This window comes from Eumetopias jubatus, unplaced genomic scaffold (genome assembly GCF_037043125.1).
Source record: "Eumetopias jubatus isolate StellerSeaLion01/CBP00866 unplaced genomic scaffold, mEumJub1_p1.0 scaffold_2, whole genome shotgun sequence".
Lineage (NCBI taxonomy): Eukaryota > Metazoa > Chordata > Mammalia > Carnivora > Otariidae > Eumetopias > Eumetopias jubatus.
The window spans coordinates 40,334,275-40,362,243 of record NW_028274808.1 but is presented as its reverse complement, the minus strand read 5'-3'; the positions used below and the strand labels follow the sequence as shown (position 1 = coordinate 40,362,243).

The 27,969-nt window shown below is 42.1% G+C and overlaps 1 protein-coding gene across 2 annotated transcripts in view; it reads left to right on the top strand.

The window, feature by feature from the left end:
* Positions 1-27,969, top strand: part of SH2D4A (SH2 domain containing 4A) — a 54,018-nt gene that overhangs the window by 5,983 nt on the left and 20,066 nt on the right. Inside the window, exons 2-4 of one of the 2 annotated variants that reach the window (XM_028124088.2) lie at positions 5,032-5,191; positions 6,824-6,995; positions 23,823-23,903. In XM_028124088.2, the coding sequence (XP_027979889.2) occupies positions 5,032-5,191; positions 6,824-6,995; positions 23,823-23,903 (413 nt within the window). The remainder of the gene's footprint in view (positions 1-5,031; positions 5,192-6,823; positions 6,996-23,822; positions 23,904-27,969) is intronic. The other variant, XM_028124089.2, reaches the window with a different exon arrangement.

Here is a 27,969-nt window from a genome sequence, read left to right as displayed (position 1 = left end):
CACACTGATACTTCCAGTCTGTCCTGCTGCACCGCTGGTGGGCACCACCGTGTGGGGAGAAGTCAGACACAATGATGATGTGAGCAGTGTCACACACTAAGACTGAAGTAAGCCTGGCCATTCCCATGCCAGGGACATGTGTTGCCCCATTTTTTATGTGATATTTCACAACATTGCCTCGTTAGAGATAGTATATGGTGAATGAGGTGGGGATGAGAGTCTCTGTGCAGCGCTTCTTTGTGGTGTGGTATGAAGCAGGACTGATCCACTGTTCTAGAAAAGTTGGTTTTAGAAGTTCTTAAGAATCCCTAAGCTAGCAAACATGAAGAACACTGTAGCATACAAACATGATTCAAGGACTGGGGACAAACCTTATAATTAAATGGAAGTGCTATGAAAAGGTCCCTCTCTTACTGTCCTCTGATTAAAGACTGCATATAATTTCAAGGTGAAGTAGACAGAAAATCCAGAATGTGTGGATAGCATTAAATTATAAGATGCAGTACCTGCCCCAGTAGGATCTCTTAAGTGTATAACTTTACCTTGAGGAAGTACACTGGGGACAGAAATGTGGGTGTAGGTCTATCAGTTTTCAGCTCTTAGCAGACAGGAGCTTTTTCTCCTCTTCTTGTCAACATTTTCTTCCTTACCTATTCTCTGCACACTCCTCCTGCCATCATTCCCCTGCTCTGGTCCCTGGCATCCTTCTGCTCTCCCCTCCCAAAACCCCAAGTGTAAAGCTTGTCCCTGTTTCTTCTATTTAAAGAAATCTTTCAACTGTCCATACTCCTAAGCTGCCCTTTATGTCTCATAGGACTGTAGTAAAGTGCCTGGAACATAGCAGATGCTCAGTAAATATTTGTTGAACAAATAACTGAATTTTCTTTTACTTCCTTGCTAGTAAACTTCCCCAGAGCACATACTTACTCACAACCTCCACCTTTTACCATCCTTTCTGTCCTGCTTTTGTAGCCTGTCCCCCACCTGTCTCCCTAAAAATACTCTCTGAGGTCAGAGACTTCTGAGACCCTCCTCAGGGGTCTCCATCCCCCTTTCTATGTCTCCAGGGCATGGAGCACCATCTCTCTTGACTGCATGGCAGTGCATTCTCTCCAGGCTCCTGTATTATCTTGTGTTTAGGAATCAGAAATCCTTTTTTTTTTTTTTTTTGCTGTTTTAATCAGGATGTTCTTTTTCTTCCCTTTTGCCTCCCGAATGGAGCACGTGCTTTTCCAAGGTTCTCACTAGGCTTCATTCCCTTTGCAATTCTTCTACACCAGTGGCTTCAATGATGACAGCTATAAAGTATTTCCCAAATTCATACTGTCGGTCTCCACAGCATTTCTGAACTCCAGTGCTATAGTTCAGATACCTACTGAAGCTCTCCATTTAGATTGTTAGTAAAATTAAAAATAATTTATTCTTCATTTCCAAAACAGTTCCAACAAATTTATTTTCTTGATGTCACTGTTTTTGCTCATTACCCCGCCATCCTCTCAGTTAGTAAGTCTCAAAATGTTGGCATCATCTTTGAGTCCTTCCTCTTCAGCCACCTGAATCTTACTGACCTTTCCCTCATTCAGGCCCTGGGTACCTCACTCCTGGTCTTTCCCCCCTCATGTCTCCCCCATTCTGTACCCACTCAGCCACTAGACAGCTCCCTCCTACTTCTCTGATCCACTCCACATGCTGATGTGGCATGAGGTACTTCCTAAATCACTTCTCTGACCCTGGCACCATCTGCACGGAGACAGTCATGGACTCTTCATTGGTCATTTAATCAAGAACATGGAACTAATATTTTTGAGCATTTATCACGTGAAAGGCCTGTGAGGTCTGACTTACTACCTCTGTTTTATCAGAGAGGGAACTCAGGCTCAGAGAGATAAGGTATATACATGGTCACATAAAGAGTTGGTAGAAACACGGATTTTAACACCACTTTCTGGCTTTATGCAGTGCAGGGCCTACGTTTAAATCATTTAGCAGGGGTCTGGGACTTGCGCCTGTGGCTCTCTGTACCCTGCATGATCCTCAGCCCATCCATGACCAGGTGACATCTAAAGCTCTTTTCAGCTCTCATGGCTCTCACTGCTTCCCTATGGCCCTTCACTGATTTCCTTCTCCAATCTTTGAGCACACCATCTTTGTGTAGGTCACCAAACTTACACCCTCCTCTCTGTCTAAATTCCATGTCCATCCTCCAAAACTCAATACAAAGAACTTTTTTCTTCTGTGTGCTTCCAAAGCAATTTCTCCATTCCGCGAATCCTCACTGGATTTAAAATCTATTGTGGTTATAATGTATGTTCCCCTGGTCCTTCAAACTGATCAGTTCTTCTTAAGCATTTCCATAGTACCCTTTCACACCCTCTTCCCCGGTTGTATTACTTTTATAATTAAGTGTTCAGTTTCTGTCTCCAGCTAGAATATAAGTTCCTGGAGGGCAGGGGCTGGTCTGTCTTATTCATAAGCACTTAAGCACATCTACCTCAGTGCCTGGTACATAGTAGATATGCAATAAAATTCATTAAAGTAAGTAACAGAACACCTTGCTCTTTCTCTCGCAGACTCTATGCAGGAAAACAGCCACATCTGTTTTATCCCTGTGTTGCCTGCAGCATTTAGCTCATCCGCATAGTGCTCAGAGTTAGAAACTCAACAAGTTTTTGTGGTATGAACTACACAGAGGCCTGAGTAGTCTTCCCCCATCTTGGTGTAAAACTGAGGGTATTGGAGCTAACACTCATTTTACTAGAATAACTTCTCCAGCAGCCTCCACTAAGTTTTGGGAGTCGTGGGGAAGCCCTTGAAGGCCTTCTAATCTCTGTGCTCTCACGCAACATTGAAGAGCTCCCGAAAGTGAGGAGCACTCAACACAGAGATTATTGTCAGTGCCATTCTGTCGAGAGCCCTTCTTTTGGCATCTGGCTAAATCTGACAGTTCTCTTTTTTCTTGCCTCCAAACCATAATTTCCTTACCTTCACCATACTCTTACCACTCCCTTGCTTCTAAAATGTCAAGGCTCTAGCCCTATCCTTTGGCAGTCTTCTCTGCTTATAATTTCTAAGCACCCTCTGTTCACAGGCGATTCTGGGATTTCTCCCCCACCTCACCCTTCAGGGCAACACCTTCTTCCCCTAAGAGTGATAACCCCCGGCTACAGCCTGGGGCGCTCCCCAGAGAATGTGTCCTGCCATATGGAGCAAAGCTGCGGGAATCCCGGGTCCTCCCTCTTGCTCCCCTAGCCCTCTGCCACTCTCCTCTCAGGGCTTCTTTCTCCTGCTGTCAGAAATATTGGTAGAGAGTTACTTAGGTGAAGGTTGAGAGATGGATGTAGTAAAAAATATTATTAGATGCCCTGAGAGAGTGTAATAAAGGGAGTTTTATGAGGTATGACAACTTTCTAAAGTTAGTGGACCATTTGGCATCTCCTCAGACAGAGCCAGAGCTGACCAGGGCCCATCCCCATGAGGGCACACTTGGGATTGATCTTCCCTTCATACCTGGGGCTGCTTTCACTGTTTCTCTACTTGGGAAGGTAGTGTGAGGTCAGCTGCCTTCTGAGTGATACATTTGCCTCCTCTTAGAGTGAAGATTCTGTCTCCCCTCCCCCCTGCCCCAGTATCCTATTTAGAATTTTATTAGATTGTATAAAGTCTTCATTGCCCTGAGGAGGGTAGAAAGTGCCAAAATAAAGAACACATCTGAGTTTGAGCAGCCTGCTTTTTTAATGTATCCTGAGGCAACAGTAGGAAGTAGGTCAACACTTCACTGGCAGAAGATCCTTTAATTGGAAACCTTCTACTTAACGTACAAAGACGGGACACAATCCCAGTGTGGATTTCTAACCTCTAAACACCTGTGTTCGTCAGGTGCCCTCTTACCCACACTCAACACCACTGGCCAGTTTAAGGTCTGTAAGGCCCAGGGATCTTGACCACAACATGGACCATAATGGCCCTCGGTAGGGCTGCCTGGGGGCTTTTAGATTTAGGGACTGCACATCTTGGCCTCTCCTGGGTGTGTTCCACATTCCCCCGGGGTTCAGGGAGCATGACCTGTGTGGCTGCATCTCAGAAGTCCAGGAACTAGAATGTAATACAACCCCTGCGACCAATTGTAAACAAGGGTCATTTAAGTAGCTTCACCAAGTATCACACTACCAGTAGTATTATCTTCTCACAAGCTGGTGTGACTCTCCCAGCAGCCCTAGAAGTAAACAGTAGGGCGACAGTAGCACTTAACCTCTCATGAACTCCTATTATGTGGCAGGCACTGGGGGAAATAGCTGGCGTAGCCTGCTCCCGATGGCAGTCCTGCATTGTAGGTGGTTGTATTCCCATTTTGCAGATGAGGAAATTGAGGCTCAGAGAGATTAAATAATCTGTCCAAGTCACACAGCTAGTAAGTGGCAGGGCTAGGATTTAAACTAAAGCCAGTCTAATTCTAAAATGAAGTACCAAACCCTGGAGCAGCTGTGTACTTCTGGGGTTCCAGAAGACTCTCAGACCTTAGAGATTCTAATAGCTGATGGTACCACAAACTGCATGCTTTCTCCCCATCTTGCCTTCTTTAGTTACAAAATGGACACATTCAAAAATATATATTTTTAAAGATTTTATTTATTTGAGAGAGAGAAAGCATGGGGGAGAAAGTGAGAGAGTGCATGATCAGGGGAAGGAGCAAAGGGAGAGGGAGAAGCAGACTCCTCACTGAGCAGGGAGCCCCACACAGGGCTCGATCCCAGGACCCTGGGATCATGACCCGAGCTGAAGGCAGGCACTCAACCAACTGAGCCACCCAGGAGCCCTCATATTCATATTTTAAAACAAACACTGCTGCAGCCACCCCCCACCACTACCACCTCCATTGCTCCCTGGGACTGCTGCTTTTTCCTGAGGAGATTGGAAGTGCTTTGTCTCATCTAACATTTTTTTTCCTAAAGACCCTAAATACTTTAATGATGGCAAACATAATAACCCATGACTAAAGATATTTGTCCAATCAAAATTTTGTTTTGCTTGCAGAGAACGGCAAATCTGTTCATTGGAAACTGGGAGCCGATAAGGAAGTCTGGGTCTGGGTGATGGGCGAACACCATCTAGACAAACCTTACGATGTGATCTGTAATGAAGTTATTGCTGAGAGGGCCCAGCTGAAAGCAGAGTGGGAAGCGGAAGAGCTCAGGTATGAGATCTACAAACCCGTGAGAGGCTGGCCAGATTATAAAATGATGCAAAGATGCCTCTTTTTCAGAGTATCTGGAGGGAGAGTGAGGTGAGATCTGAGAGTCACAGAAGCCACTATAGATCTCTCTGGCAAGTTTCTTTACACTTTTGATGGTTCCCTTCCTTCCCACAATGCAATCAGATCAGCTGTTTCACTTCCTGGCTTGTCATCCAAGTTTTGATCTGGATGTGGTTTCCCCTGTGATCACTGGCTTCACTAGAATCATGCCAGAGCACCAAAGCTGACACAGCTGAGCATCAGGAATATAAGTGAGAAATGTAGCAGCTGTTCAAGCTTCAGGTCTTCAAACAAGATTGTCTAGAGGTGGGCAGCTGAGTAAGCAGGCCCTCTAGGTGCTTACACTATGCTAGGTGGTAGGAATTCAAAGATGAACAAGAAGCTTCCAGTAGGAGGGGAAAGAGGCAGGTACACAACTAACTTCAGCCGATACAGGCTGTGATACGTGCTACAACTAAGTTATAAACAGAGCATTACCTGAGCCCATTATTCCGACCCACAAAGGAGGTGAAATCTGAATTGAACCTTGAAAGGTAAGTAGAGTTCTCCAGCTGCAGAATGTCAGGAAGGAAATTGCAGGCAGAGGGCATAATCAAGACCCCTAGTTTTGAATATGTCTGGTTTCTTTGGGTAACAATGACTTCTTCTGAATGTTTGGGGTATACGTGGGCAAGTAGCAGGAGACAGGGGGCCATGCTCTGAAGTGCCTTGAAAGCCAGATTTAGGACTTTGGACCTTGTTCTGTGGACAGTAGAGGTGTTTGAATAAGGAAGTGACACAATCAACTGGAGATAAAGGAAGGTAACTTGGCTGGTAGCAGTGAGGCAGATGATGGATCCCTTCTGCTGGGGGCCCAGGGTGACTTCTGTGAAGCCTGTTATCCCTTGAGTATTGACAGCCCTCTCTGAGCTGATGAGATAGAAGCTGACATATGGACCTTGGTTCATGTCCCGAGGGCTGCTGATGCTGCCCACCAACTCCTGTAACTAAAACAATAAATGGGCATACAGAGATAAAGGAATTGTATGCTGCTCATCAGGCAGCATGATCTAGTAGTTTAGCTTCTGAACAGGAGTTGGGCAGGCCTGGGTTCAAATCCTGGCTGTGCCACAATGTGGCCTTGGATAAATAATATAATTATTTTGAGCCTCTTGCAATTAAGCAAGGATAACAAGCCCTTCCTTATAGGGTTGTTATGAGGATTAAGTTAATGTCTTTTCTTTTTTAAGATTTTATTTATTTGAGAGAGACAGAAAGCACACACATGTGTTGGGGGGGCCAGGGGGTGGAGGGAGAGGGATAAGCAGTCTCTGCACTGAGCACAGAGCCCAATGCTGGACTCAATCTCACAACCAGAGTTGAAATCAAGAGTCAGATGCTTAACCAACGGAGTCACCCGGGTGCCCCTAAGTTAATGACTTTAAGTACTAGCAAAGGGCTTAGCATATTATAAGCACTCAGTAAATGGTATCTGTTACTGTTTTTCACATAATTTGAATGTAGACATCTGCTTTGGAAAAGCTATCCATGTTGGAGAATGTTTTTGATAATTCCACATTTGTTTCTCTTCAGAAAAACTCAGTCCAAAGACTTCGCCAATAGCTTGAAAATGAAATCACAATATTATGATCTGCAAGCACCAGATACCCAGGAGACTCAGAATATCTGTAAGAAAGCAGCAGAAGAGGAAGAATTGGGGAAAGGCTCTAGACCAGCACCACTCCTTGAAGAAGAGAAAATTCCAGTGAGTCTTTCATATGTATAAAATGCAGAATTTCATAACCAGGGGAGTTAAAGATAGTGAGACCACTGGGATGAATGTAGTTGAACATCAGGATCATAAACTTTTCTGGGAAAAATCCCTCCCAACTTGAAGGCCCTGATGTTCATTTCATTTTGGGAAATTTGGCTCACCTGCTACTTCACAAAAAAGGGTTTTTTTCATGAGACTGAAGGTGTGAAGAAAGAACTCTAGGAATAAAGTTTTGCATTTTAAGATTTTTTCAGGGTTTATTTTTCCCTGTTATACGTCTTCTATAACAGAGGTCAGCAACTTTTTTTGTGAAGGGCCAGTTGGCAAATACTTGAGGCTTTATGGACCACATTCTCTCTGTCACAACTGTACACAAACGAACAGGTGTGGCTCTGCTGCAGTAAAGCCTTACTTACCAAGACAGGGCCCACTTTGGCACCCAGGCTGCCGCTGACTGACCCCAGTCCTAGAACGCTGGCGTCTTTGTGGTGCAGATTATGTTGTAGGGAGTCTTCCCTGTTTTGGTGAGGACTACACCTCAGTGCCTCTTTAGCTTCATAGATTTTGCCTGTGACTGTGGGGACCATTATTTCCTCAACACAATAGAATTTTATAATCAGAATTGGTATGAATTCTCTCGTGTTTCAGTTGGCTTAAAGAGCTCAGACATCATTTGCCACTTAGATTATAGTTTGGAAGAACAATAAAACTACATTATGAAGTACCTTCTTCTGCCAGGAATTTAATTAAACTGAGAATTAACAGGGGATTTGCAACTGTTTGACTTCTATTCAGGTCCCCAGCTTTGTGACACTAGTTGTGTGTGCTCTTAACCTATTTGAGGCAGTTACACGGGGCCACGGTTATCTGTCCTGCCTACTTCACGGGCTTACGATGTGGCAAAGCGCATTGCTGAATGTCTCATTTCATTCTCACAATGACTTTATGACCTAGGGACTGTTTCTGTATTTGTCCATTTTACAGGTAAGAAAACTGAGGTTAGATATGGTTATTCAATCTGCCCCAGATCTTATAGTTGACAAAAGACTGAACCAGGATTCAAACAGAGGTCTGGAGGACACCTAGGTCATTCCTTAACTATTGCATTTGATTGTCTTATTAATATAAGGAATGTGAAGAAGCTTTATAAAGGGCTGTAAATATGAGGCTCAAAATATTTAGGGGTACAAAATTCTAAAATTTGGTTTATATCCCAAGGTCAGACCTGCATCCTTTCTTCACATGTTCAGTGAAGCATGCAAGCTTTCCCGGGGCTGCTTTGTATTCCACATTTAATACCAAACTCCCTCCAAACAGCAGACTCCTTTTCTAGCACCCCTAAAATGAAGAACAACAATAGCAAGAGCCAAAAACCTCTTTCCAAAGCATTGAGTATGCATGCTAATCTTTGTGCTTGAATTACAGTACTTTCCTAGAAAAATTTTTTTTCAAAAGAACAAAAGATTAAAATAGAAGTTAAGTACCATGGCTATTATTGTTTTACTATATCATAAATATTATAGGGGTTATATTTTATACACACACATATATATGTAATACACACACACACAGTGAGAGGAGAAGATCTCAAGATTGACTGATTTACTCATTCATTTAAAAAATACCCATTATGTGCTACACATTGAGATTATAGTGTAGGAGTAAAAACAGAATCACTGCTGAACTTTAGATAAGTTGAAGGAATGAACTGCCAAATGAACTTTATAGTTGAGAAAGCAAAGAGAGACTGCATATAACCCATCATTTCAAAAGATAAGTGACCTCAAGAAAAGGATATGTTTCTGTGCACCCCCATTACACTAGAACTTGAGCAATGGCAGGAAGTGCAGGGTGGCTTTGCAGAGGACATGGAGCTGGAGATGATCACAGAGGGTGACCAGGGCTGGCGGTTCCAGCAAAGGACAACATGGACAAAGGTTTGTGTAGCTGGAAGAACGGGGGGCTTTGGAGAGCCCAAAGAAGGCTGTGTGGCTGGAGTGTGGAAGGGACAGAGGAGAGCATACGATTGAGTGAGAGGGGGGGCAAGGCCAGACAGGACAGGGTCTTGGGGACAACTTTGTATTTTGGCCCCTTTGTTCAAGAACAATTGGTTATTGTCAAAGATTTTTGAGCAAGAGTTTGACCTGGTCAGTTTATCTTTTGAAATTTTTAAATTTGAACTGATCGTTCATGGATCAGAGTGGGTGGAGGGGCAACCTTTCTAGCACACCCCAAGTTTCTAAGCTTAGATGCCTGGGATAATGGAGGTGCTATCAGCATAAACAGGAACATCTGGAGGAAAAGCTAGTTTTAAAGGAAGAGAGTCTAGTTTAGAGATATCAAGGATTCTGCATGCCACTTGAGGTGGTAGCAGTAGATATAAGTTGATTTTATACATAATAATAAAGTGTATACAATTTGACAGTTTGCAGAACTTTCTCTCATATGGTCATTTCATTTCATAATACTCCTGTGAAATAGACAATGCAAGTATTTCTTTTGTACAGATGGAGACTAATGCTCAAAGAGATAAGTGGTTTGCCCAGAAATCAGTTAGAAAGCTCTCCTTTTTGTTTATCTACTTTTGTTCTTATCACAACCCTGGTGTGTTTAAAACAGAATTCATCGTATTCCCCAGATCTGTACCTTTAGACAACTCTGGTGAGAAACCAAGACTAGAGCTTTGGGAGTCATCCAATATGTTTCCAAAATGCAATTCAGTCTTGCACAGTAAAGAGGTCCACATTTCATCCATAATTTATTTTAACTATAATATCTAGAAAGATATTGTCATGTCTTTAAACTTTGTCTACACATGGCCTAAAATTTATTATAAAAAGAAAAATTGTCAGGCAGTTTTTATTGAAGTTATTGATCATGAAGCTTATCTGAATAACCATGGACAGGTTTAAAGAGCACTCAGTCTTCCAGAATTATGAAAAATATTCACGGAAAACCAACTATAGATTTACTAAAGTAAAATGGCCTTGTTAGATTTGTAATAAATTTCCATATGACAGATCATCACCAGAGAACTCCAGACCTGAATCTGAAAGCACCCCTTACTGATCTGATCTAAACTCTCCAAAGGGCTATGGAGAGTAGGGGAAAGTTAAATTCAACCCAGATATTGATGTGCATTCAGCACTGTAGAAGCTCCTGTGTAGAGTCAGTCAGTTATGGGAAGCAGTTCTTCTGGTTCATAGTGACCCCTTGTATTTGTACTGGGGCATCAGAGTAGACGGTATTTCTGCATTTGTGTCAGCCGGTGTTTTTTAGCTCTGCTCTGATTATCTTATGGAAGGGTCAAGGCAAACATAGGGACCCCTCTGGGTCTGTGTAGGACTTCGGGTAAGTTCAACACTTACTCCTTCATTGTCCCCTGTTTACCAGTAGTATTTTGAATGAGGTGAAATCAGCCTAAATGAATGCCACAGCCAGCATCACCGGAGGAAAACAGTACATCCTGAGAGCACGACCGGGAGCCTGGGATATTTATTGGTGAAGCAGGCAGATTTGCCTTAGTGCTAGTAATTGGGGTGATGGTGGTTGAGGTGAGGAATTTGACATTTACAATGTGTATAGCCCTGTATAGCTGTCAAAGGCTTAGATTTGCCATTTCACTTCATGCTCACAACAAACATAGGTGTGAAACAGGCTCTTGCTCTCAGAGTGGACGAATCAAGGGCAGTGGTTTCTGCAAAGCTTGAGTAGAGGTGGAGCCGGGGCCATAAACCAGCTCCTCTAATGTAGGGCCAGTGCTCTGGCCATCTCATCATGCCCCAAGGAAAGTATTCACATCTGTATCTTAATGATCATACTGTTGGAATTAGAGTATGGGTTTTTTTTCCCCTAGAGCAGGAATGCTTTAGACCTAGACGTTGTTAGCTTTAAAATTAAACAGAAGAACTTTTCCTGTAAGAAAACATGGAGAAAGAGGAAGAGGAAGCCTGGGGAAGCAGTGGAGAAGCAAGACATGGTTAAACCAGTTACATTGAACTGCCTGGAAACCTTGCAACAGTCTGATTTCGTGGCAGTGGTGCTTCCCAGAGCTCAGGGCTCCGCCGTGTTGTTTCTCTCCCAGCTCTTTCCTAGATCTTCAGAGCAGCATCTCTGCCCCACACTGTGACAGCATCACAGTGTGGCAGGGTTTATCACGAGGCAGATTTGCCAGCTAGGCAAATCTCTGAACTTTTTGGAGCCTCTGTGTTCTCAGCTATAAAAACTGGGAATTAAAAAATACCTGCTTTGTTTATCTCATGGTGTTTTTTTTTGTGAAAATTACATGAGATAATATATTTGGTAATGCTTGAAAAACTGCAAACCCCAGTAAAAATCCATGGAGTTGTTTCAGCTAGAAGTACTTGAAGCCTTGCCTCCTCTCTGTGAGTGTGTCCTGCATGCAGGCTGCATGGGTGAAGATCTTGCACGGTTTGGATGGATGGATTGAATCAGTGCTTCTCTGAGTAAGTGTTTATCAGGGTCCCAATACATGTAATGATAGGTGTTATGGAGCTGCAAAGGAGGCATGGGACAAGGTCTTCATCCTTCAGGAGTTAGAAGAAAGATTAGAAGGACTTAGTACTAAGTAAGGCAAGACATAATCAAGTACTAGCTGGAAAGTGTCCAGGGCTCCACTAGTTTGTGGAAGGCAGGGATGGGGGGAGGCCTAAGGGAAATGCAGACTGTCTGTGGTGAGAAAAAGGAAAGCATCATGTGTGGGGATACAGGGAGGAGAGCAGCCTGACTGGAGAAAGTACTTTGGCTGGGACCTGGAGGGTGCATTTGAGGTGCTGAGAGGCCACATGATGGGACAGGAGCCAGGCTTGTCTCATGTATGTTTTCTATTGTTGCCACAGCAAATTACTGTAAACCAAATGGCTTCAAATAATACCTGTTTGTTATCTGACAGCTCCTTTGGTCAGAATTCTGAGAAGGCTTGGCTAGGTCCTCTGTTTAGGGTCTCAGAAGGCAGAAATCAAGGTTTTGGCTGAGGCAGGTTCTTATCTGCAAGCTTTGGAAAGAATCCTTTTCACACTTACTCAGATTGTTGGCCATCAGTTAGCTGTTGAGATGGGATGTTTGCTGAGATGATTTCTCATATATTTTTCCGGCTCCAAACATTCATGACCTTAAAACAACGCCCATAGGTATGACCTGAAGTCGAATATTTTTCATATCAGTACAGCTGTAAAGGAGAGTTTCTATAGAGTTTCAATGGATAAGCCCCACCCTGAGGTCTGGACTTTCATATTCAACCAGAATTTAGGCAAAGATGTGAGGTTCAAGGCCAGTAGTACAAGGCTGAGGTGAACCCAATCTCATTTCTGGAAATAAAGTATGCATTGTCTTTCCCAGTCCATTGGCAATCCTAGTCTGAGCTTTGCTCCACAGCCTTCCATCCCAGACTCAAAACTATATCTTCTGGCCCACCTGGGAAAGAGCTAATCTTCTTACATATAAAAAATGGAGAGAGATGTACCCTTCCCTCTGGGGAACTGTTGCAGGATTTTCTGCCTTTAGTGCCCGTGGTTTTTGGTCACTTCGGCCTCTTTGAAGAATGAAGAGGTAGCCCAAAGAGTGGTGGGCAGCAAAGCAAAGTTTATTGAGCAATAGTATAAAGCTCCCAGAGAGGGAGGGGACCCAGAGTGTTGCCCTTGGAGTTTCCAAGTTTAGGGATTTTTTTTTTTTTTTTTTTGACAGAGAGAGAGAAAGCACAACTAGGCAGAGCAGGAGCATGCAGAGGGAGAAGCAGGCTCCCCGCTGAGCAGGGAGCCCGATGCAGGGCTCCATCCCAGGACCCTGGGATCATGACCTGAGCCAAAGGCAGACGCCCAACTGACTGAGCCACCCAGGCGCCCCTCTAAGTTTAGGGATTTTTATGACCTCTTTTGCGGAACTATCTTCAGCAAGCAGGGTGTGCTGAGTCCTGCCAGTCAGGGCTTTGGTCACGTTATCTGTCTACCTATTTAGGTTAATGTCCATGTGTGGATGGTCTTTTTTGCTGACATCTGGAAGCTTATGTTTTAACTGCCCCTTGCCCATGATGGTGACAAATACTTTGTGGTTAATTCTTTTACTTTAGGACATTTTACAAAAGTCACTTCTGCAAAGGCTGCAAAGCAGAAAGCTAGTGCAGTCCTGTCTAAGCTGTCTAAGGATGTTAGTGCTGTTAGATGTCCTGACTCCATATCTTCTTGTTGGGGACCCTGGCCCTGACTACCTAACTGTCCAACTAATTTCTAACAGAACCAGAACACTAAATAGCCCAATCTATAGGTTTGCCTTTGGATTATTTTATACCAATATAATAATGATTTATTTTGTATCTTCATTAGCAAATGAATTCATCCAAGGAGATCTCTTGTAGAATAATGAAAAATTTGTCCCAAGTCTAAGGCTGAAGAATTTCTGTTTCACCCTTAGAGCCATGAGAAGCAAATCTGGGGGTTTTGAGAAGAGTTGTTGGATCCCCACTTCAGGGTTTAGAAAACTTGGGGTCCAGTCTCAGAACAGTTGTCTTCACACTCAAGATAATCTTTATGAAAAAAATTTTAAAGAATATACTTATGTTGCTTTAAAATTTTCATTTGAACAAATAGATAGCCAAAGGTAAGGCTGCCCGATTAAGTATACCAGACACTGTAAAACGGTGCCACTGACCCAGGGCGAGACCTCTCGTTTGGGAAGCAAGGCTTCAGTCCTCCCAGACAGCTCTGTGACTCTGGGCAGTATCCTGTAAGGATACTATAAAAAGGATCCCTATAAAATAGGGATTAAATTAGCAACACTGTTTCTTTACAAAGGAAGCTGAGAAAATTTATAAACATGAGGATGCTTGCCCAGGATCATCTAATGGAAGCAGCAAGAATTATTCCCTGAAGTTCTTCAGTTATAAGATGCTATTTTTATCATGAGCCCAGCCTTGGTCCTTTTCACTTTTCAGATGAAGAGCTGGAGGCCCGGGAGGCTCTATGGTTTGTGCCATCTGAGGAGGAGGCTAAAAGTAATGCCTGGATTAGAGCTGAGTGTAAGGTTCTTATTCTGAAAAGCTGTTGCCCTCTACAAAATACCTGTCCTATGCTTATTTTTTGGCAGTGGTGATAGTGCTTGGAAAACTCAGAAATAATGCTCTGCTTAATATTTAGTGAGAGTGTCGTGATTCTCAGCGGATCACGGTTAAACACTTAGTGTTCCCGGGTGCCTGTCACTGAACCGGAGGTGGTGGTAAATATCAGGATTTAGCTCTCACCCAGCCAGGTTCTGAGACATGCAGGTTGGGAAGCAGACGCCATTCCCAGGCAAAGGCAAGTGTGAGGGGGAGTTAATAGGAGCCAGAGAAAATGACAGATGATGCACTGTGTGAGGTACCCCCTCCTGGGGAGTTTGGGTAAGTTTGGGTATCTCCTGCAGCTAAGTGGAGATCTTAGGGACCCTGGATGCAGACAGTCCTCTGAATGCTGTCGGTGTTTTCCCCACCCTGGTGTTAGAGAATCTGGGGGAGAACAGAACAGTTCTCTGTGGTTGGGAAACTGGGAGAGTATGCTAATTCAAAGATAAGTCCCTTTGTGTTTCTCTGTTTATATGTAATTTGTAGGCTGGGAACTCATTAATCAGTAGACTGACTGCCCTTGCCCCGAAAGGGACCTTGAATAAAACTAGATCTGCTCACGTGTAGATTTTATCTCCAGAGAACTACTTGTTATTTTTGTACAAACGGCCTTCAGAGTGGACCATACTGCAAAACAGAAGATTAAAAAAATTAGAACACAAACATCCGGGATTCAAAGCATTCCTAAAAAAATACAAAATAACCCCAAAAAACCTTGAGGCTCATAGATTAAAACGCTTTGAATCAGAGTCCTCCTCTTCATATCTTTAAAGAACGAGAGTTAAAGATGACACCTCTTGCATCTGTACCCCCGCTTTGCACACGTGCACATGTGTGCATGCACTGTCTCAAGGCTCTGGTATGTTTTTAAATCTGTCATTTTACTATAACAGAATGATAACAAAAACATGCTACTAAGCTGTACATTTTGACTGTAACCTTGACATTGACACCATGGTGATAGCTTTGTGTTCCCATCGGTAGGCAGTGGTGAAGGAGCACTCTGTAAAACTATTTCCAGACATGATGAAGGACTTCCGCTTAGGTTTTCCTTCTTCCATACATCCCTTCCAAACCAAAAAGTTAAGCTTGCTCTCTACTCAGAAAGCAGCAGTTGTCTAAAACCGGATTTTGGTTGTTTGCCTTTATAAAGGAGAGATTCAGAAGCAAGATACTAAGATCAGGGCCACTTCTTTGAAAGAAGTGAAAATAATTGGTTTTTTGGACCCTTATTCTTCTCCAGGTGCTACTTGCAGAGCAACGAAAGTTTTGGGTTATATGTGGCTTGTGCTTTTTGTAGGGGCGCCTGGGTTGCTCAGTTGTTGAGCGTCTGCCTTCGGCTCAGGTCATGATCCCAGGGTCCTGGGATGCAGCCTCGCATCAGGCTCCCTGCTCAGCGGGAAGTCTGCTTCTCTCTCTCCCACTCCTCCTGCTTGTGTTCCCTCTCTCGCTGCCTCCCTCTGTCAAAAAAAAAAAAAAAAAAAAAAATCTTAAAAAAAGAATTGGATGTATTAAATAACAAAAATTAAATTGAGCAAATTTTAAAGATCTAACTGGCTTATTAATTGGTTCATGAATTGGGCAGCATCTCTGTCTAGCAAGTAGAGGGGCGCTCCAAAGGGCTTCAGAAAAGGAAAAGTAGAGAGGGAGTGGAGAAAAGGAAATTATTAGCAAAGAATCTATTGTTTTAGGCAAAGTCACCCTCCTAAGGGAACGGAAGGGGTCTATCAGTAAAATTCTTAGTGCTGGCCAGGAAATTCCCATGTTGGCTGCTGAAAGGTCACATTTCTGGGGGGTTGAAACTGCAGTTAGGTTAGGTATTAAGTCTTGGTTTACTGACTTGGAGCCTCAACCTAAATGACACCGTTTTGGACCTGTAGCTTTCTTTTTAACAGATGTGAAGAAAAAAGAGGGAGAATCACAAACCAGTAACTGTCTTGATGTATATTCCCTTCTGGTATACCTGCAGGAAGCATTTCGGTATTGTTTTTGTGAGAGAGAAAGTGTTGGGTATACTAGGCAAAAACAGACAAAGGATTTGTTGTGTTCGTTTTTATTAATTCAAAAGTAGAGCCATAATTGGAAAGTTACACAATTACCCAAGTAGTTTCCATGTAACTGTAATAGAATTTCATGGTAGTCTGTAGAATAAAATTTTATATAAGATAGAATTACAAAATCCTAGGGCCTTAGAAACCATTTAAGCTGCTGTGTTTTTAAAAGCAGTATGTTATATAAAATGCTTAATATAAAGTAAATGACAAAAGAGAAAACCATTTCTCGTCTTGAGAATTGCACATTATGAAGTTGGTCCCACAACTTTATTTTGCATGATATTTACAGTAATTTGCTTATCCAACTCACTAGAAGTAGTGTGCCAGGAAGAAATTATGAATCCTGGAGACATGTCTAGAGACATGAGGTCTTGCTGACCACTTACTCATTTAATATGTCTGGGGCTCTATTTCCTACCTAAACAATGGTGGTTATTATAGCTATGCATCACTGGATTGGTTGTGAGAACAATCCAAATGAAGCAATATGTATTGAAGTGTTTTGTATGGTGTTATGTATGATATAAATATTATTTTCTATTATTTATAGTTAGGTTCCTATATTCTGTTGTGTCAAGACTTCCCATAGCCATCGTGCTTTTAAGACTCTATTCTCTTACCAGTCCTTTATTACTTTATCCTTATACTTTATATTTAATAATTACTTTATTTCCCTTGCTTGTCTTCTTTTCATTTTTCAGGGAACATATATCAGGTGTGTCTCTGGTGAGATGGTGAGGGTGGCCTTTGGAACTCTTTCGTATCTGAAATGCTTTGCCCTAACAGCCCTTACCAGTTCTGCATTATTGCATTTTCTGAGCACATCCCTGCCCAGTTCTGCTGTTTGCACACTGCTTTGAGGGTTGTAGGAGAAAGGTGCAATGGAAGTGGACAGATGTTCAACCAATATGATAGTTCGATGCTCTAATATGTGCAAAATAAACCCTGACGATGTGTTACTTAAAGACTAAAAACTACACACCATACTAGAGTCTGTTGTACTTTTTTTTTTTTAAATATTTTATTTATTTATTTGACAGAGAGAGACACAGCTAGAGAGGGAACACAAGCAGGGGGAGTGGGAGAGGGAGAAGCAGGCTTCCCGCGGAGCAGGGAGCCCGATGTGGGACTCGATCCCAGGACCCTGGGATCATGACCTGAGCCGAAGGCAGACGCTTAACGACTGAGCCACCCAGGCATCTGTTGTACTTTTAAGTACTACAGCCTGTCCAGTAGTCCCCGTGCATAGACTCTACTAGCAACAATGTTAGCAAAGTAGGGAAGAGACTCCCTAGGGTATTCGTTGTCCTAATTCATGTTTCAAAAAAACCATTCCATAGGGACCATGTACCATATTTTTACTAGTAAAATTGTCCCGTTTTCCATCCTGTTAGTCTAGTTGGCCTTTGGAAGATACCTCCACTCTATATTATTCTCCTTTGTAACTTTATCGAGGCAGTTTCTTTATTCTGTGTCTCTTACTATTTTAGAAAGAAAAAGCTAAATCCCAGTATGCTCAAATGCTTAATATTATAGTCATCATTGGGAAGTTTTATTTAAAATGGCTGGAAATAGGATGATCTCATTATTCCAGTAACCTGGTTAGCAAACTAGGTGAGTTACAGGCCATCGATTTTCAGAGAATTTTAATTCTCTCTTGATTAATATTAAAACTAGACTGAATATTTTTTAATGATTGAGAAAGTGTTTCGGAATTTATGGTGAGTTCATTCATGCACCAAATACTTATTGAGGCCTTTACTAAGTGCCAGTCACTGTTCTGTTTGCTGAGGCCCCAGATACCAGTAAATTAAGCAGATACGGTCTTTTGCCTTCATGGAGGTTATTATTCTAACCTGCAGTCCATTGAGGAATACCATGGATTTATGAGATGTAAGAACAAGATGGCTAAATACTTAACGTAGTAGTTTGTTTTCAAAAGTAAACTCTTGGTTTTAGCCTGTTAATTCATCATTTTTATCTTCACCATAAAAAAATGAATGCTAAAAATTTTCTGTTTAATGTCTCTCCTGACTTTACTTTCCTCTTCATTCCCTCTGCCCTCCCCGCTCAAGGTATAGCTCCCTATTTCCTCATGTCCTCCCTGACTCCCTGACCCCCCTGCTTATCTCCATAATCCCAATCTTATAGACGATTGCTGGTCACATCTTTTTCCCACGTCACTTCTGTATTAGGAAACCTCTAGCAGCATCAAGGTAAATACTTCTGCTTGCCTTTCATGACTTGCCAGCATTTGGCCATGAGCGAACTACAGACTACACGTTTTCTGTATTAGTCATGGGTTTTCCATCTCCCCACAAACATGCCTGCCTGATGGTTGCTGCTGAGCCATTTTGCATAAGGTCTGGTCCCCTGTATGTCCTTTGCTTTCCCTGGTAACCTATTCAAAAATCTCTCCATTCTTCACTGTCCAAGTCCTATCACCTTTGTATCTAAACCTTACTCCTGTCTTCCGTGGCCTCCCTCTCCTCTGAGCTCAATATGTATTTATAATCTTACCTCAGAGTTATTATAATGACACACTGTCTTCTCATATTTCATACAATTTTCAGGTTGAGTTTTCTCCCCAGACTGTAATCTCCTTGAGGGCAAGGACAGTGTCTTTTATTTCTTCTAATTATTCCCTCCTCTTCATATCCTATCTGTTTTCCCTGATCACGCAGTTTACCTATTTTTATCTTTGTCATTTTTGTATATGTTTTTGTAAGCTACCTCCAAACATTTGCAGTATAAAAAAAGTATTTCTTCTATTTCTGTCACAATACCTATGATTGTGCTAGCTAAACACACAGTGGGACATGAGAACCCACTCAATAAAACCATATAATTGGTTTTGAAATACAGTGGGGCATATGTGTATGAATTTCAGGCAAATAAAAAATACATTTCAGCTCTTAAAAAATTTTCTGGCTTTTGGAGCTTTCTGGTTTATTTGGAATTAATAAATTACATAATCCTACTTTTAAACAGAGTGAATATAAATTAAAAGCCAGAACGAACTATTTTTCAAATCACATTTTAAAAGTGAATAGAACTAGAATAATCCTCAGAGGACACATAGTCTCTGGGGGAAAATGTAATTTGTAACCATGTAATACTGATGCTACAGCATCTTTTGATAATCCAATTGCTTATATAGATTTGAATTGCCATGCTTTTAAGTTTAATGGTAATTAAAATATACTTATATATAAACATTCATACCACCCTTTGGTCAATACAGATGGGCTCCACTCCCAGATCTAATTGGGCCTGTGCTGGCTAGAGGGGACCATTCTGACTCGGTGTCTGCAGGAAGTCCACTAGCTTCTGATGTCACTGACCTTCAAGTTTTCACTTTATTTTGTGGAGCTTTTGCATAAATATTTGATAGCAGTTTTTATTTTTAAACAATGGAAATATGAAGCAGGTAAGATTGCTGTAACTCTGCCCCTAGAGTTTCAGCAGCTGCAGACACATCTTTAATGTAGCAAATGGGCGGTGGCTACAGAGGCTTGTATGCATGAGGACGAACATCTGTTCTCTCTGAGACACCCCATTGAAAGAGCAAGCTGTAGACATGGAAAGGACATGGGTTTCAGTCTCTGCTTTCCTACCTATTAACAGGTCAGTTTTCCTCTTTGGTAGAGGGACAGTCAGTACCTGCTTTGACACCCTTATGGGGTTGGTAATGAAGGTCAAATGATATATTGGACTTGAAAGTGCTTTGAAAGCAAAAATTTTGCAGGTAGGTGGTAGTTTTCCTCTCTTCTGTGTTACAAATAGGAATAACTAAAGAGTATATTCCCTGGAGCACAACATCATATGGAAGCTTCAGAGGGGTGGTACCCTCTCTAAGAAGCCTCTTCATCTTCACTCTGAGAATGCTCAAAGTGGCAACAGTATTTCTAAGATTGTCTCCATCTGGTATTGACGTCATTAATCATCACTTTTGACCCTTTGTAATCTGGTTTTGTTTTTCAATAAAGGGAATCTCTTTTGGATATACTATTGTTAGTCTATTACATTGAACTTGAACTTGTATTCCATGGATTTATAGAATGTGTAAGTGTATCCGAATGAACCTGCTCTACATAAGTCTTGATTAGTTCTTCATATTATTTTAGCACTTTGGAATAATGGCAAATCTTGGTTCACCTTGAAAATTAGAATTTTTATAAATGTGGTTCTTAGTATATGTGAATAGTTTTGGAGTTTACAATATATTTTAAACATATAGAAGTACTTCAGTAGAAGTATCGTGTAGTTGTTAACTGGGTGGTTGTTAAACTAATCGAAATTATTTATGCTCAAACTGTTCTACTCAAGAACCAACTTTGAGCTTTGGTATACTGAAGACAGAACCGAAACCTTCTGACAAAGAAAGACAGGCAACTCTGACTGGCTCCAGCAGATGGTGCTGATGGTCACACTCGTCCCTTCAGTCCCCAGTATCACATCCATTTCATTGTCTGGTTCATGTGCCTGTGCTTAGTTTTGAATTATCTTAAGAATATGAATAACCTCATCATTTCTGATAAGTGCAGAAGCAGTGAGAATGTTGAAATGCTGGTGTCAGGGAGGAAGAATTTCCTCTGCCCATCAAGGTCCTTCCGGCCAGACTAAGAATCAAATTGACATGAGACAGATTAACAGGAGAAAATCAAATTCAATTTCATATGTATGGGAAACCCACACAGACATGGAAATTCCAAAGACAGTCAAGCAAAATGAGGTATATATATATCATCCTGAACTAAGAAGAAAGAGGCTAAGGGTCTGGGACTTAAAGGGGAGGAATGCAATTCACAGGAAGATGAAAAGGAGTAAATGTTTGGTGAACAAATGTTTGCTGGGCCACTCAAAAAGAATGGGACATAGAGGACTTTGATCAAACAGGCTTTGCTCGTTCTTCCCTCTCTGCCATACCTAGTTCATAGTGTAATGTAGTTATCTATAGCGATAGTTCTCTTCCTAGAGCAGGTCCTTTATCTAAATTCTTTTAGGCAGTTGAGGTGGGGAGGTAAAGAGCTTTTCCTGAATATGCTGTGTTTTGATTGCTTTTAACTCAAAAATAATCTGCATGCCAAAGTGGTCCATCTTGGGGTAGTCTGCCTTTGGTGATAGATAGATAATGGAAAAAAAATTAAGATAATAAAAAAAAGCAAGTGTTGAGAAAACAATGTTGTATGTGTATATAAGATGAATCATTCAGTTGAACAAATAATTCTAAGGGACAAAGAATAACTCACACAGTATGCTTAAAGTATTATACCCATGACAGTAATTGGCAAGTGATGGGGGAACAATGTTTGACAAAGTAGAATATATGTTAGAAGAGACATGTCAGTTACCTGTTAGCCTGATGCTAATTCGGGAAACAACTGAGAGTTTGTTCGAGAGCTTAAAGGCTGAGTGTGGTGGACGTACCGCTGACAAATCCTTGGTCCACAGCTCTGCCGGCTGCATGGGTCCAGCTCCTGTGACAAAGCAGTGGAGAGGCGGGTGTATAGCTACTGTAGCTGGAACCTTATCTGCGCTGCTTGAGGAGGCAAGAGAGGGTGGTTACCCGCCTCCTAATTTTCAACATAGAAGAAACTGATCCTTTTTGCAAAATGATGCCCCACAGATCTTATATCATTGAAGGAAGGGAGACTGAGCCTGTTTTTAAAGCTCACATTCCTTTATGGTGGACATTTATTCAGAGGCTGCAAGTCCAAGCCCTTCAAAATTACACTGGGCTTTTGAACAGGCATACGCAAAACCTGTTGGAACAGTTCTAACCTGTTCATGAATAAGAACTGGTGACTGTACTATTTTGGATGCAAAGCAGTTATGTATCCTTTTATAATATTAAAAAACAAGACAGAATATGGTAGGTAGTAGTTGTGAAACCTGTAGGATTCATTTTTTTTGCCAAGTACTAAGCATAAAGAAACTTTTGACCTACAACTCATTTCCTATCGTTACAGTGTTGACATAGTGGAAAGAGTCTAAACTCTGGAACAAGTCAGCTGTGTGATGCCAGCCACATACACAACTCCTCTGCCATTCAGTCTCTTCCTCTGGTAACTGGGCATTGTGCTGCCCATCCATCAGAGATGTTGTGAGAAATAAAAATAATACTTAAGTCACTAACACAGTGCCTGGTCATGATGGGCCTTCCATGACTAATAGCACTCCCCATAATAGTCAAAAATCCCAACAGAGGGCTTGAAGGGTGCCACCAGCGATTGCCATGGCCAGTTTTATCAACTAAGATAGACGAAACTTTTGTAACAAATAGACCAAAACCACAATGGTCAAAACACAACAGAAGTTCATCTTTCTGTCTTATAACATCCAGGATGGGTTCTGGTTCAGGAGGGCCCAGGTCCATACAGTCAATTAGGGACTGGGCTTTTGATGGCTCTCCTGTCTTTAGGAGTAGCATGACTGTTATCACCATTTCAGCCCAAAGGAAAGGGGAAGTGGTCTAGAGGCATGTGTGAAGGAGGTTTTAAGGGCTAGAAGAGAAGTGGCAAATACCAGTTATCACCTGCATTATAGTGGAGATAATGTATTCCCACGGGCACACCTAGCCGCTAGGGCAGCTGGGAAATACAGTGTAGCTACTGTGAAAAAGGGGGTAAAATTGAGGTAGCCACACTGGTTTATCACATGGCATAGTAATGACCCTAAAGTATCCTCTGTGCTCCACACTGAATCTTGGTACCAACATTTTTCTGAAAATTTACTGACAACTTCTGATCGATACCAAAATTCAGGAGTGAATCCTCAGGCACAAGGCACATAAATCCTGGGCTGCAGGTGGCTCTATTAAGCTGTATGGGGCATGTGGCTTTTCATGCTGGGACTTGGCCCAGACTCTGCGCTCGGGCCAGGGACAGGGTGACAGGGGCCGGGGTAACTGACCTGGTCTAAAGAGGCCCTCAGTGTGATATGCCAGATCAGTCACAGTGCCTGAGCATTTGGCATGTGGCAGGCAGGAGTGATACCAGGGAATCCAGGCAATGGATCTGGGAACCCCATTGGCAGGAGTTGCCTCCTGGGAAATCTGTCTGGAGCAGCAGAAGCCCAGACAGTGGGCTGGGTCATAGTGGTGGGAGAGGAGGGGAGGCAGTGCGATCAGGCAGGGAAAGTGGGCAGGGCTCCCACACAACGAACTGATATTCCAGTCGTGCCTCTGGTCCTACCTACATAGGGAGCAAGGCGTGTGCAGTTAAATGGCAGAGACTGAGTTTCTCTGGTCTGACCTAAAACAGGGGATGAGGTAGAGCAGGGATTAAGAGAAGAAGAGAATTTAAATTAAGGAATAATGGTGATGTCTAGAAGTCATTCAGGGACCCTAGGACCAGCTGGGAATAAAATACAGATACCCACTTGTCATGAGCAAACCACCAGCTCCAGGATCTTGAGCAATAATTCATTTCTAAGCCCTACTGAGTGGGAAGGTGCTGAGGCTTTGCATACCTGCTGCCTCAGTCATTATTGGCTCAGGAACTCAGGTGCTCGTGGGAAACTTGGGTGCATCCACCTATGGGGGTGGGGCACGTTAGGGGACATTGAAATGAGAGAAGCACGAACAGATTATCTACTGAAATTGCATTGTAGCTCTAAATGGTATAAAAACATGTTTCATTTAATTTTTAGTCACTCTCCAGTTCCTCAAGAAACATTCAACAAATGTTGGCAGATTCTATCAATCGTATGAAGACATATGGATTTCACCAGGTAAAGACTTACATTCTGTCTTCAGGGGGCTAAATGCATAGCCATTTCCACTAATGTTTCACAAATTGGTGTATTAGTCTCGCACAGGAATGAAAACAGCAGAATGTGAAATCTGTCTTTAGCTATTCATACCTGTTTATCTGGAGTTGGAAAAGTCTTGAGTATCATGGAAAGAACAGATGCCAAGACATACCTGCTAAACTCCTTACGGAAGATCTAACACAGAGACAACATCCTGGGCTGCGCGAACACTGAGGGAAGACTGATTTCAGAGAGCAATAAATGAAGCATTTACCTTGGCAGAAATCGTGAATGCAGATTAAGTTCCTTATGTGTTCCTTGGTTCTGTGAGCTTGACCCTGTTCGATGAGCAGCCTTTTGTACCATCCATGCCCACTGTGCCAGGAGCACCTTTGGGCACTCAGATCTCTCACACATCCATCCAGGTGTGACTCCCCTACAGGCAGAGCCTGCTTCCTCCATCATGCTAGATTGTATTGCATCGTACATTCCTCACAATAAATGGAGCATAGATGGGCAGCTGGAAACCATAGTAGGATTTGACCTGCAGAAAGTTTGAAAAAGTAGTGTAAGATACGGAGCTGTAAAGAGAAGGGTCTGAGTTACCACAGGCCTTAGATGGGACCGTGGCGGAGGCCCGTGTTCCAGCGGACAGTGCAATCTGCAGGGACATGTGTGAACTGGGATAGCTCGCATGGAGACTTGGAGAAACCATGATGAATTTCTGCAGTGTAGTCCCAGTGTGCATCCTGCTGATATAACATGTACCTTTCTAAGACAGCAACAGTAGAGCATCTAAAGGAGAATTTCAGTAACACTGCCTGGATTACATTGTTTCATTTTAAATGATAGAAAAACAAAGGATCTGTGTATTTATTCAACCAACATCTGTTGAGTTTCTCCTATGTGCTAGGCACTGTTATAGGCATTGGAAGCATCATGAACAAAACAGATAGAATCCTTGCCCTCGGGAAGCTTATATTCTGGACGAGGGAGAAGGACAACAAGCGCATCTATGAAGTCAGATGGTCATAAGTTCTGTGGAGAAAATGCAGGATAAGGGAGCTGAGGAATGCTGGGAGGGTGGGGATTGGCTTTTTATAGACGTGGTCAGAGAAGGCTACTCTGAGAAGGCACTACCGGAGCAGAGACCTGGAGTAAAGAGGGAGGTAGCCATGTGGATGACGGGGAAATTATGCCCCAGGCAGAGGCAATACCAAGTATGAAGGCACGAAGGCAAGAGCTTGCTTGACATGGTCAAGGAATGGCAGAGAGGTCAGTGAGTGAGAAGGGAGATTAGGGCTGAGAAATCATGTACACTTTATAAGGAATTTGGTATCTTGGTGTTATGTCAAGCCATGATGAAAGATGAGATCATCTAGAGAGTGAGTCTAGATGGAAAAGAGAGAGCCTGAGCATTCTTGTCTCCAAAATAAGGGGGATAGACTCGATGGTTCTCAAGCATTTTTAGATGTGAGACAGTCAGATTTTCATATTCTTCATACCCTCTCATGAGAACACCCAGAGCCATGGGCGAATGCATTCCTTCCCTAACTTAAGAAATTATATGGGAACTCGACAGAATGAACAAGCAGATAGATCACTTACCCAGCTTCTCTGTAGAACAAAAATAATAAAACAGAGCTTTCTGACTTTGGAGGCACTGGAGAGGGTCTAATGAGGAAACTGGTGGGAAGTATTTCCATTAGGAGGCTGGGATGAGAGTCTTTCTGTGGGAGATGTTTTGACATCAAACTGCCCATCCCCATGTCTAAACCTCAGCCTGTGGGTGTTTGGACCAGTGTCCAGCCTCAGCCCTGCTGCCCCTTCACCCCTCAGCCTCTACCTGACTTTCCCATGCTTGGGCTCACCATCCCCATCCTGGACCTCTATGCTTCTTGCAAACACTTCTAAACACAAAATGATGGTTTGGTTTCCTAAGTAGAGGAAGTAAAGGCCAACCTGTAAAGATTTTGCTAAAAGTAAATTTTCTGGAGGAATTCTTAGAGAAACTCAGGACAAGTCCTTAAGTTTTCTAGCTGCTCTGAATAAATAGAGTGATCAGGGCTCATCTCATCCATTACTCTGTGAAACTCATTAATGTGTCTCCTTTCCCTCTGTGCCCCATACATAACGACACTGCTGGTTAAAAATGAGTGTGATTTACTAGCTATAGCACTCCCCAACATCTGATTGTCGTCAGCCACATACCACCTGCATTATTAGTGACTGGATATTTCTCCTTAAGTAGATTCACTTTGTAAACTTTTTGCTTTTCCTAAGCAGCAATATCCATGCTATCATGGTTTAATGTTATAGCTCTTTTCTAATCATTTTAAAATATGCATGTGGAAGATGAACAAATCTCAACTTTTAAGTTTTTTTCTGTTTAAGCTTAGAAGTTGCTAGCGTCCTTTTTATGTATTTCAGGTTTATAATTGGCTTCAGTAAGGTGATAGCAAATTTTAACAGTCATTTAAAACACTAAAAGCTGTTTTTTTGGTTTTTATAATATTAGGAAACCAGGGGGGCTTAGCTCTAGGCAGGAAAGAAAGTAAGAAAAAAAAATGAAAATTATAAATACACAAAAGTTTAGTTACACCTGAAATGAAAGACAGTGTATGAATGATCACCTCCTACATTAACTGTGATTTATGACTTCCCACAATGATTGAAAACAAGTTTCACAACATCAAGGTTTATATTTCAGTTGGGGTGAAATAATTTAACAGAAAGAATGTCTTTATCTTTCTTTTTTTTAAAGATTTTATTTATTTATTTGACAGATCGAGAGAGCACAAGTGGGGGGAACAGCAGAGGGAGAGGGAGAAGCCAGCTTCCCACTGAGCAGGGAGCCCACTGAGCAGGGAGCCTGATGCGGGGCTCGAACCCAGAACCCTAGGATCACGACCTGAGCCAAAGGCAGATGCTTAACCATCTGAGCCACCCAGGAGCCCCTGTCTTTATCTCTCTATAGGAAAATACAAAAGAAAAAAAAAGACCTGTCAATTCTGAGACACAGAGTGAAGCATGGTCAGTCTTTTCTGACCCTCTCAACTTCATTATTTAGGTGACCGAGGCTTTTATTTAGTTCACCAAGTGCTAAATTCAGCTTTCTAATAAGCGCTCAGAAGGCAATACCCAAAAAAGTACTTTTTAGGCCTAAGTGATTTGGTGTGTTAGTTTTTCTTTAGTTAAAAACTAATTCCCTTCAAGTGTGCTTAATGCCACAGAGCTGTTCACTTCAAAATGGCTAACACGGTTTTTATGTTATGTGTATTCTTACACAATTTTTAAAAAGGTTAAAATGGTAATTTTTATGTTATGTATATTTTACAATTTTAAAAACAAATTCCCTTTTTAAGGAAGACTCGTGTTTCTTATTTTATATTTCTTGAAGAGGATGCTTTGTAAAAAAATTTCTTTTAAACAAAAAATATTCCTTTTTGGGTCACCTAAAATCATGTGTAAGTTCCACATTTTTAAATCATTTTTTTTTCAATTTTATTTGAGAGAGAGAGAGAGAGAGAGAGCAGGAATGGGGGAGGGGCAAAGGGAGAGAGAGAGAGAGAGAAGGGAGCAGGGAGCCCAGTGTGAGGGCTCGATCCCAGGACCCTGAGATCATGACCTGAGCCAAAGGCAGATGCTTAACGACTGAGCCACCCAGGCGCCCCTAGTACCACATTTTAGACACACTGGTTTGAGGGCACGTGGAGATACAGCTGAGACTGCTCTAGAAATGTACTGTCATTTTTATGGAGCCTGTCAGATACTGCAGTGTTTATGCTGGTGCCATGAAGTGGTGTTTACACACTACTTGAGGGAATTCAATTTAAAACAGATAAGTGCTATGTTTGAGGAAAATGAATATTTATTGAGTCTTACTGTGTTACAGACTATGGGAGACACTTTTTACATATTATTTAACCCTCACTATAACCCTATGAAATATTTTTAATTTTCTAATTCTATTTAGGCGAAGAAGACAGCCTAAGAGAGGTTTGGTAATGGGTCATGTGGTTGCACAACCAGGTCCTGATAGAGT